Source organism: Opisthorchis viverrini (genome assembly GCF_000715545.1).
Source record: "Opisthorchis viverrini unplaced genomic scaffold opera_v5_132, whole genome shotgun sequence".
In the NCBI taxonomy this organism is placed as follows: domain Eukaryota; kingdom Metazoa; phylum Platyhelminthes; class Trematoda; order Opisthorchiida; family Opisthorchiidae; genus Opisthorchis; species Opisthorchis viverrini.
The window spans coordinates 575,207-586,744 of NW_008751789.1; the positions used below are offsets into that span (position 1 = coordinate 575,207).

Consider the following 11,538-nt stretch of genomic DNA (forward strand, 5'->3'; position numbering starts at 1 on the left):
ACCTCTAACCACTGACCAACCTGGTATGAGAGACTCTGTGAGTGTCGCGCGGACACCCTCCAGTATAGCTCAATGGGTCGCCGAGGTACACAAACCGCCACACCACGATAAGGTCTCTTCTCTTCGTGACGGAGCTTACCCCGTAATAGCGTACTTAAACGAAGCCCTAATTAAACTCGATAGAAGACTGTACGATCAACTGTTGTCACTAAGGTCCAGTCTCTTCGTGACGGAGCTTACCCCGTAATAGCGTACTTAAACGAAGCCCTAATTAAACTCGATAGAAGACTGTACGATCAATTATGCTGTTGTCACCTTCCAAGTAAAACATGGTAACTGTTTTCATAAAGGAAACTACTCACAAGGCTGCTGAGAACTCTTCGACAGCCCACGACCGGTTTCGTCCTTCTTGGGGCTCATCAGGTAGGCGCAGTTCCCGAGTTTCCGTCAACCTTATGTTTTATTTGGACCCAAATTCGTAACTGTTTGTTCGAAATTAGCTGAAAAATTAAGTTGATTATCTGCCAAAACATCCCGAGATCGGGAGATCCTCGGTTAAGTACTAAGAAACCGGGCTGGAAGACCAATTTATTTAGTGTTTTTTTCTCTAAACTATATTTGTTCATTTTTATAGAAAGGGACGCCAGAGAGATTGAATGAAAAACTATCAATCCGGGGCCAAATTATGTACAGCAGGGCGCCAAATGCAAGGGTGGGGACAATGCAGGGTCATACGAGTTCATCTGATACACTGTTAGCTGACGGTAAGAGCGGTTCGGTGGTGGATGTACGATCATCGGCCAAATTTTGTACCATTGCATCTCGAGCAGCACGACGTTTCCCTCTAACAATTGCCTCACCGAACAGAGCACAAAAGAGTCGAGTTGTCACTGGGCTATCGTCGTTCGCAGGAATTGGATAAGTGATCAAACGGGGATCAGCGTTTGTGTCCACTATTCCTACGGAGGGTATAAGCAATTTTGCTGCATCGCGAACGGCCATGTGTGGTTGCGCTAAAGTAGTGAGCGTGGACAGAAAGATAACCAAGTCTGGGAGCCTCACAGCACCGCGGAAAAAATTCTTTGTGTCCGTAAACACACCAGTGTACCATTTGCGACAGCAGGAAAATTCTCCGACGTTACGTGCAGTCCGTTCCACTAAGGGGAGCGTCTAAAATAAACAGCAAAAAGTACACTCGGTATGAATTACTGGCTATATCCAGTCCATATGCTTTAAAAATTTTATAAACTGTGCGTGAGCTCTATCTCCTACTCGAAAATCCCGCTGTTCTATTCCACCTTCCAAATCACCGTAAACGAATCCACAAATGCAACCCCATCTTTCGGAAACAATCACTGTCACAGGTCTTTTTCTACCATTCATTATTCTAATAAATTGAAGTGGTTGTACACCAGTAATGATTATGATACGACACGAAAATACTCTGCTACTGACGCGGTCTGTCGAATTCGGTCAATCGCTCCATGACTGTAATCATAACTGAGTACCTCATTCGGCGCGGTGTCACTGAGCAACGTTTCGCATGATCTCTGGACTACCTTAGAGAAGTCTCATTCACATCCCGGCGTTCTTCGAAAGCTTTCGTGCGCGACTGGGATGGAATGCCCTACTTCGTCTCAAAGGAATGTGACAAATAGGCATCACTCTTGGATATCCGTGGTTCACACATACTAGGGTAACATGCTGGACCCGAGAGATACATAGAAACACATTGGCTCAAAAGCCTGATCGCAAGGCAGCCGTAGTCGGCATAAGGCTGTCAGAACGGCCTATATTATTAGGGAGCGAATCGCCACACGTGTCCCAACTCTCACTCTAAAGGACCAGGTAGTCGGACCTCTACCCAATGACCAATCTAGTATGAGGCTATGTGAGTGTCACACATGTACTCCCCAGCATAGCTCCCCACGGTAAGGTCGTCTTCTCTTGACGAACATTTGCTCCACATTCACACTTTGTGGCATTTACTTGAATTACGGAGATAAAAATGCGGACTTCATAATATGGAGAGAAACAAGGTAAAACGGGTACTGTATGTCACTGCAAGTCACATAATCAATGCAAACAAATCGCAACAGACGTAGTTAGCGGAATTCCAAGTTAATGTGCGGAAATCAGTTCCTTTCCTAGTTCCACATCAGACTGTACAGGTTCAGTAATCTCGAATTTCGCCATCCATTCAACAGTGACTAGCAAATCTTCGACTAAACACAGTCAATATGAAGATTCAAAACAATGACACCACTCGACACTCTTGAGGTGCGACCAGTACATGATCCAGAAACCTGCGTGTTCACTCTACTTGATGAACAAGAGCTTCACTTCCCAAAAGTCGAGACGAAACGAAGTGATCGGGATATGCCACTGAAAGCTCTGACAGTCCACCTATGGTCTCGGCCCTTTAAGAGGCGTAGTATCCGAGTTGTCACTACTTGTATGCTGTACTTGAATCCCGCATTGTACAGTATTGATGAAATACACTCATCAGTTGCCGTATGGACTGTACAGAAGGAACAGGCAATTGAAGACCAAACGAGTCCTGGTGCATGAACAGCTGTAAGTAGCTACGAGTGCCGCCTAGCGAAATGGGTAACATTTGAGCTGAATTCCTCAGGCAAAAAAGAACAATCAAACACCCAGAAAAACGAACAAGTCATACATAAAAACTCGAACTATACACCCGAGATACACCGTAAATTGAGTGTCCCTAGCAAGAGTAAGTCGCACAAATGCATTGTCAGGAATGCCGCAAAATCTATGTGATCTGAGATCAACTTGGTGCTTTTCTGAAAAGTGACGCGCATTACAGATTTTATTACATCGAACTGTAAACGCAATCCGAACAGCAGACATGATACCAAACCACAAAACAAGCCCTTCGACACTATAGAACACTCTTACCTGTTGGTTGTCACTAATGAAAAGAATAATTCCTTTGCGATAGGCAATGTGCGCCGTAAAATTCAACGCGTCAAACAACAGAGGCCCTGTTTGATCGAGGTCCAGAATGTCGACACCCTGTCGGCAGCCATAAATGTAAGGAATCATGTACTCGTTTCGCAAAACTGATCGATGACCAAGATGCGCCCGAGCATGAAACAGTTCTCGAGTGGTTACTAGATCTCTCAAACTGAAGTAATCGGGCGAATCCAATGGATTCAAACTGAGCAAATCAGTCGCTTGCTTCGGGCTTGGGGCAGCGTTTGTCATATACCGTTTGCCGATAGTGAGCAGGCAACCTTGAAAAACGGGGAAAAAATATTAAATGTTATGCATTGTCTAGTGATACCGTAGTTTGAACAATGGGTCGTCAAATGCTGAGTGAATTGGTTGCCCGGACGACTAACACATGAAGTTGGTAAAGGCTGAACAGCACACAGACCAGTTGTTCGAATAGGTAGTTGTGCAACAACGGGTTGTAAACGCTGGGACTTTCTGTTCCATTTTTGAGCTGCCAACCGTGTGAGCAGTCTCTAGCCAACAAAATTCATGATCGCCGTACTCCTACTACACGCGTACAAGGCTGCATAAACACCGAAGGTCAGAAGCGATTAGTAATCTTTTGTCTCCTCGTCAGGCAGACTAATCGAACACAACAAAACAGGCCGCAAGGCGACGCCACTGGGCTACTGTCAAACCGCCTCCATAAACGAATACGCTGGAAAAAGACCGAACAGGCCTCACGGAATCTGGCGACAGCAGTGATTCAACAACTTAGATTGGTGAACTTTATAAGCAACTCCGAAGCCCGGTTCGCAGTAGCTAGGTTGTATAGTGCATCCATTTAGCACTGGGACAGAACTGTGTTTTGGTGATACAAAGCGCACTCTAAGGTTAGTGGTTAAGTGAGAGAAAACATTCTCCGTACTTTATGCTGCAGACAGAGTGATTGAGATAAATCGTTGGTCAACAAATTAACTATGCCGGGATAAAGGCGGATCACATAGGTTTACGAATTTGAGGACGACTAATCTGGTGAAGAAGCACTGGTCTGATAGTACGAAAAATCATCATCGACAGCATGACAGTATCCAATACCGATGCTCCACTGCCGTACAACCAGACATACCAAATGCAGAGCACAGTGTTTGCTCAAGTGCTCACGGATTACATCATTTTCTACTCCAGGTTTTTCCGTAACACGTTGCGGAAGGAGAATGAAAGTCCCGAAACTAGAAGAGTGAGTTTTATTCCGGTGTAGATGAAGCTGTGTTATGTCAAGCTTCCAGTGTGACAATGTCCCTTCGTGTACACATGCAAAAATAATCTCCACAAAGCATGTTAAATTCTTCAAGAAACAGTTAGGATCCTAGAGGATGTAAGACTACTAGCTCGGGTGAAAGAGATCATCTACATCAACGCACCCGTGACAGACTTCAGAATAAATACGACGAATAAACGTCATTTATGAGAACTTGGTAGAACGGCTCCTATCACGTGAAATGTACTGTCCATTTGGTCTAGGGTCACGTGAAAATGCTATCATCAACAGCTTAAAGGAATTGTGGCTCAACTATCCGAAGTCATACAATTTTGCTTAAATTAAGTACCAGAATGAACAAAATGATAAATAGGAATGGGAAGGTGACCTGGAACTAGACCACCAGGGATATCCGGGATGTCCACGCCTTCAAGCGTCCAGATGGCAACTAAGGGCAAAAACTCCAACATCGACTGGAGGTCATTACTTGCTACGCTTCTAGTCCATCACAGATAGGATAACGGGAATCCTTTCCTGGAAGGCAGATATCTTTCATAATTATTTGCTTTCTTCTGCCCACCTATTACGTTGCGTAACTCCGAAGTTGGCGTGGGAACGGCACCCTTCTGTGTAAACAATAACTCGGTATGTGTAACACATGGCCAGCAGTGACTGTTACGTTCCATAAGGGGAGCAACAGATGCCCCACCAAATAGCCGGTCAAAGACAACTCACATTCACAGTGCCCGCGTCACGCAACCATAGAACAATACAACACTAACTTTGGACATCTGCACACGACCTTTGCGATTCAAAGGTATATCTTTCTGACTTCCATGATCCTTTGCGGTAGGGTTTGATGCACAAATGTGGTTAAAGAAGCGTGTCCGTCAACAGACCCAGATACACTCTTGGAGCTATGGAGAATCAGGGTCGTGTGTCAGCGCCCTAACACTCCACACAGACTAGGGAAATATGGCCTGCCATCGAGCTTGTTTCAAGGTGTGGAAGTTACATTCAGTCAAAAAACTGCGAACCGGGGTCCGGAAACTTAGCTCACGGAACCAGAAGTTATGGTGGTCAAAAAGTGCACAGATGTTGCATCTAAGAAAAGTGTAGTACGTCATTTTTATTTATTCATCTAAAAACAAATCACTTTCAATTATATGTGGTGAGGTGGGACATACAAACATGTAAAAGAGAGGCATCAGAATTAGCCCATTCCACCTTACTGGCCATGATGAATACGGCAACCTGACTGATGTCACACGATAACCGACCTTGTATAAGGTTAACTGTGATCGTGAAATTCATGACTATACGTGAACCACGATACTACCAGGACGAACAGACTCATACAGAATGACTGGGTTTTGCTGCCAAATATTTAAGTTCGAAGGCCAAACAGCAAATCAGGAGTTCGGCCCAATGCTATCAAAGCCTAACTTCTAACGATCATGTTAGCGAACATGCTCCAAAATCGAACGCCGAGGATTAGGAGACTGTTATTCAAACCTCTATGCAACAACTAACCCCATATAGGAATCTGAACATCCACTCGTGGGAATTCAAATATACGGCTACAAAATTTAACAACCCACATCGTCAATTCATCAAATAGATATCTCAGTGAAGAGACACTGATGACTCATTTTGCGGGGAGAACACATTCAGTTCATGGAAATCGGAGTAAAGAAAGGGAGGAAAGCTGCTCGAATAAGAGTGGTGAGCACAAATTCTACGAACTCAACCTCAATATCTTTCGTCCCGACGTCCCCATCCGAGGGGACGACAGTTACCAACTCGACTGAGTTGACTAGTAGTAGCTTTCATGCCTTGTCACAGAACCATTTAAGCTCAGGGGGCGAGATGGCTGTGGTTAGAGCGCGAATTTACTAATCGGAAGGTCTGTGGTTCAAATCCGACCTCTGCGTCTCGACCTCCTCTGCCTAAGCTTCGGCAACCTGGCAGTATCTCAGCCCTCGTGCTTCCTTCGGATGGCATGGCAGCTAGGCACCGAAAAGATGCTACAGCTAAACGATCCGATTTTGTAAGCTACTTAAAACGATCTGTATTTCCAAACTTTCAGATCCAAGGATAACTCTGAGGGTATTCGGTAACTGCGACCAAACAACTGGAGAACTGAACAGAAAGCAGTAACGGACAAGCGCGCGATCCGAATACACATGGGTGTTCCAGAACAAGTAGCAATCAGTAAGTGACCTACGCCACTTATGGCCAACGACTACATCGTCTGTCTACGTCAGAGGATGGCTAACACGCGGCGACCACCATGTAACCTAGCAGCCTTAGTTGCTTCGCAAGTCAGTACTGCATAGAAATAGTCTGTAATCAGCATATAACTGTAGCAGGCGTTTGCCTTTGTCCTTCCAATCCACACCCGATTGAGCTTTTGAATGGAAAATGACTACGATACACAGGAGTATTGCAATGCCTGCAGCACGCGAACCACTACAGATCGTGAAGTCCAAGAAATCAGGCATCTCTCCACGCGATTTTGCCTCAACAAACTGAAGTAGGGTACCAACCACGAGGTCTACGCTAAACTTATGCAAAATACAAGTATAGATGATAGAAGCAGGTCATCATCGTCATCATCATCGACAGCATGACATCAGTGTTCAACACTGATGCTTCACTGCAGGTCAGCAATACCCTTATGCATTCATGTCCGTCAATTTGCAGTATGTATATTGGAGGCATATATGACAGTATCAATAAGATGCAATACGCACTGAAAATATAGATATTAAGTTAAACATAAGACACAGGCTCTGATCACTTGGACCAGCTTACAGCCTTATCCAAACGAATGCCCACCAGACAAACTACTGTCTCACCCACAGGCTCGTAGATGATTTTTTTTTCAGTTCAATAAATGAACCCATGTAATTTTGATGTTCCCAACAAAACCGGACTACAATTTGCCCATCGTCTGTGAAAACTTGCAGTGAATTGACAAAATGACCGGCCTAAGCAGAATACCAGGGAATATTTAGAGCGAATGGGTGAACCAAACCACAGGCAGTGCAGCTTGAGAAAGCCACAACAGATCGACGTAACGAGCCAAAACAGCCAAACAGGAAAGCATGATATATATATCATGAAATAGAAAGAGAGGAAAAACTTACGGAGTTTCATTATTGACCTTAGACTTCGGTCGGAAATTACGGATAAAAAAGATGGGTTGAATATATTGAAGCCAACATGTACTCCAGAAAACTTGACAGCGAATGGACCTGGACGTTTCCCGGTCCGCTGAAACCAAAGAGCGCAACAGAGCATAGCCAACAACTATTCCCATGGGTGCCTCTAGGCTTGAAAACATTAACCTCAACGGGTACCACTAAATGTCCCGTGAACCAGTTCTCACGCTACGGCCACCCGAAGTGTCGTCGATGATAACCCGTTTAAGCAAAGTTCACCATCGGTGAACGAAACTGCGGCACTACAACCAGGCTTGAAAACATTAACCTCAACGGGTACCACTAAATGTCCCGTGAACCAGTTCTCACGCTACGGCCACCCGAAGTGTCGTCGATGATAACCCGTTTAAGCAAAGTTCACCATCGGTGAACGAAACTGCGGCAGCTACAACCAGTGTACGACGAGTACTTGGTTCTTACAGCGGACAATGATGATGATGATGACTGAACAAGGATGAACTGATAAACAAGCGTTAATTGCGGTGACAGCAGTCTTTCCATATGGACAACATAAAGCACGTGTCAGGTTGCCAATTAAGTGGAGTTTACCTGCAGGTGGTTGCGGAATGCATAGAATTCACGTTCATATCAAATTTGTTTTAACGGTCCTGTCACTGTCTGGACTAGCTATCCTGGTGAGTCTACACCAACCCAGTCTCGAGCCTCTTAGAGCTCGTCAGCACTGCATATCCTTGACTGCGTTCGGGTTTCCACTCCGGATATGAAAGATGCGAGGCAAGCGCGGTATCACTGCCACATGTGTGCACGTTGGACACATCTGAATTATCAGACTCGAACAGGCAAACGTGTTCATGCTTGATGTGGTCGGTTTGTTTCATGATTCAAACGACTACCTAGTAAGTATCCTGCGATACGTACTGCCGATGAGCTCACAGAAGAGCGAAACTACAGTCCAGTGCAAGCCTCCACCTAATCATCATCATCATCATCGTCCCTGTCGACGGCACGACATCAGTGTTCAACACCGATGCCTTAATGCCGTACAACCAGGATGAGTCTTATTGTACAGAAAAAAACAAAGGTGGACGGGGGAGGGACTTAGTACTAGCTTACTACAATCAGTCCAAGATGCCTACACCTCCAGACAGTCACTCAGGCAATCTGGATAGAAACTGACAACAACCGACATCGGTTGGCAGCTATATCTTATAGTGTCTCCAACCAAGCGCAGTGGAGATTACGCGGTCCCCATCCTGGAGGGCAAATAGCACCGACAGCGCCCAAGCATTTCGTAATATCCTTCATACCCCGCTGCCAAGTCAAGGGTTCGCCACCTCTCTGCTTACGCCACTCTGAGCTGGGCATGGAGAACAGCACTCTTCGGCAAATGATGGTTAAGCATAGGCATCACATGTCCCAACCAATGCAGCTTCTGGTCACACTCATCAATGGAATTACCCGTTGCAAACACCAACCCACACAAGCTCAGGTTATGAGACAACGGTTGTCGAACACCTGAAAACGTCTCAGTTCCTCTGCTCGAACATCCCACAGCCGTACAACAAAACAGCCCGAACTGCAGATTGATACACATGTCCCTTGAGATTCAGGGATAAACCATTCTGACGCCATAGGTGTCTCAAATTAGCAAACGCGGCCCGAGCCTTGCAGATTCGTGTATTCACCTCATCTGTCACACTACAATCAAGATAGATGGAACGCTCCACAACTTCCAGTACCTTTCCCTGGATTGTAAGTGGCGTGTTCAGTGACTGCGCATCCACCACACGACCTTACACTTTGTGGGTGCAAAGTGCACACCAAAGGACGGGATGACTGGTCAGTCCATCCAAAACACCTGCGCCTTCTCCTCTTCCCAGATGAGAATGATACCAAGTTTTTCTTCACAGGCTATTTGAACACCATGGTTTGGGAATCCTTCCAGCGTTCGTCTCATTATCCCATCGATCACGGAGCTAAAAAGAAATGGAGAGAGTAGGCATCCCTGACGGACGCTGCTTTGTGTACGGAAGCTTTTGGAGAGCCCCCCGTATACTCTCACACGTCCGGAAGTCTGAGAATACAAAGAACGTATTATGTTTACAAACTTCCGGCGCATTCCTGGGTGGGTAAACGTGTCAAGCAGAACAGACCGGTCAACCGAGTCAAATGTGCATTGGAAATCCAGGAACACTAGAAGTGTGAGTCGCTTGTACGTATGGCGTTGTTCTAGCACCTGATGAAGTGTGAAGATCCGGTCAACGCAATCCCTACCAGGCCGGAATCCCGCTTGCTCTTCTTGAGTAAGTTTTCACGAGCCACCACAAGGCGACGAAGCACAACTGACGCCAAGTCTCGTTAAGACAGGGGTCAAGCTGATCCCCCTGTGGTTACTACACTCTCTAAGAGCCACTTTTCTGAAAATGGGCACTATCGCCGACTCTTCCCAGTTGTCTGGAACAGACTCCTTTTCCCTAAGGCAAGCCAAAAGATCAGACAAGCACTGATTCCAGACTTCACTCCCGTCTTTGAACAATGGAGGTGGGCGATTATCTGGACCAGGAGCTCGGTAGTGCTTGTGAGAACATATCAAGTTGTAGACCTCTGAGACCGTAGGTGGTTCCACGTTCACCGCCCAGGATTGTGCTTCACCTGTGGGCTCTCGATGAGTGCCAGTGGTGGCCACAACAGTTGTTAGAAGTATTCAGCCCACCAGTCGAGGCGTTCTTTATTCAAGATGGGCGTTCCATTCTGATGCTTAATGGCTTCGCTAACAGGTGACTTCCGGGGATCGGTCGCACAGATCAACTCAAATAACCCTCGGGCATTACCGGCTTTCTGGGCCTCTTCAATTTCTTTGGCTTTCTGTGTCCACCATAATTCACGGTCGGCTCGCATGCTCACCTTCACTTGACGCCTGATAATTCGTCGCCTCAATTTATGTTCGGGGTCGGCTGGGACATTTCTGTAAGATTCAAGCAATGCCATCGTTCGGTCTGATATCCAGTGGTTGCATGCGTCTGGTTCAGCCGTGCCACAGGAAAGATTTCCAGCACTGCGACAGGTGGCAATCTCGTCCCAGTATTCGTTCACATATGATGGTGGATCATGTGAAGGAGACTAGAAGACGATTCTGGTAAGTTCGTCTAACATCCGGATCTGCCAGTCTTTCAGTTGCATCTTACGAGGACTAGGGGAGCGTAGGAAGAAGCGACTCCGGACGAATGCGTGGTCAGAATCCACAAATGCGCTCCAGAACGACCGGCAGTCAGTTATTGATGGCAATGAGCTCGAGTTTGTGGCCGGCATGCCGTTGGAAGACACCAGGTGACCAGACGACTTCGGCTATTTCGGAATTCGGTACTGCATGAAAACAGCCTGTGATCAGCGTACAACTCAAGCAATCATTCACCATTGTCCCTACGTCCACGTCGACCTCCTAATTGAGTCTCAGATATACTAACCTGCCCATTTGTGCATTTGAATCTCCAGCAACCATCACGATGCCTGAGCTTTTAGATCGCAACGGCAGGGCATTCAGTCGTTAAACCTGTGTTTGACGGCGTCGGAGCTACAGTCAACTGGGGCACAGACAGACCCAATAAACGGACATCAATCAACTTCCCGCTCGTGAGACACCTTCACAGGCGAACCGCACAGAGGGGACCATCAACAGGTATCCAGTCAAGCAAGGATACTTCCGACGGGTGACTTAGCTCGATACCAACCCCTGTATATCCCACCGCAGCAGTTTCTGGATAACCAGAGGTGCGCAGCCGGAAGCGAATGGAGACTGACGGAGCGGTTAGCTCACTGTGCTTGCATCTTCAATTCCCCTTTCTGAGAGACAGTACGCATCAATGTTAAGCGAGTCCAGTGTGAGTGCAAGAGGAGCTTGTCCCGCTTGCTCGGAATTTCTGTCGTGGACCACTCGGAAATGCGTAGCTTTCTTGACCAATTCAAATTCGGACCAGATTCACTGAGAGCGCTATACAGGATTTTCCAAAACAATTCATGCGGTTGACGCGATGTTTGATCCAAAAAAGCAGCGCGGAGTCGGATGGACCAAAGGCTACCTAAAGGGATTAGGGATCTTCTGGAAGAGGTCTCAACACACCGCAAAGATGT

At 46.4% G+C, this 11,538-nt stretch overlaps 1 protein-coding gene across 1 annotated transcript; it reads right to left on the bottom strand.

Annotated features, from left to right (window-relative positions):
- Positions 1 to 489: 489 nt before the first annotated feature.
- Positions 490 to 10,398, bottom strand: T265_06419 (hypothetical protein; the record flags this gene model as incomplete). Its single annotated transcript, XM_009171677.1, has 5 exons — positions 490 to 1,170; positions 2,923 to 3,260; positions 7,375 to 7,501; positions 9,824 to 10,062; positions 10,242 to 10,398. 5 exons carry the CDS (start codon positions 10,396 to 10,398, stop codon positions 730 to 732), a joined length of 1,302 nt encoding a protein of 433 aa, XP_009169941.1.
- Between the last annotated feature and the right edge of the window lie 1,140 nt (positions 10,399 to 11,538).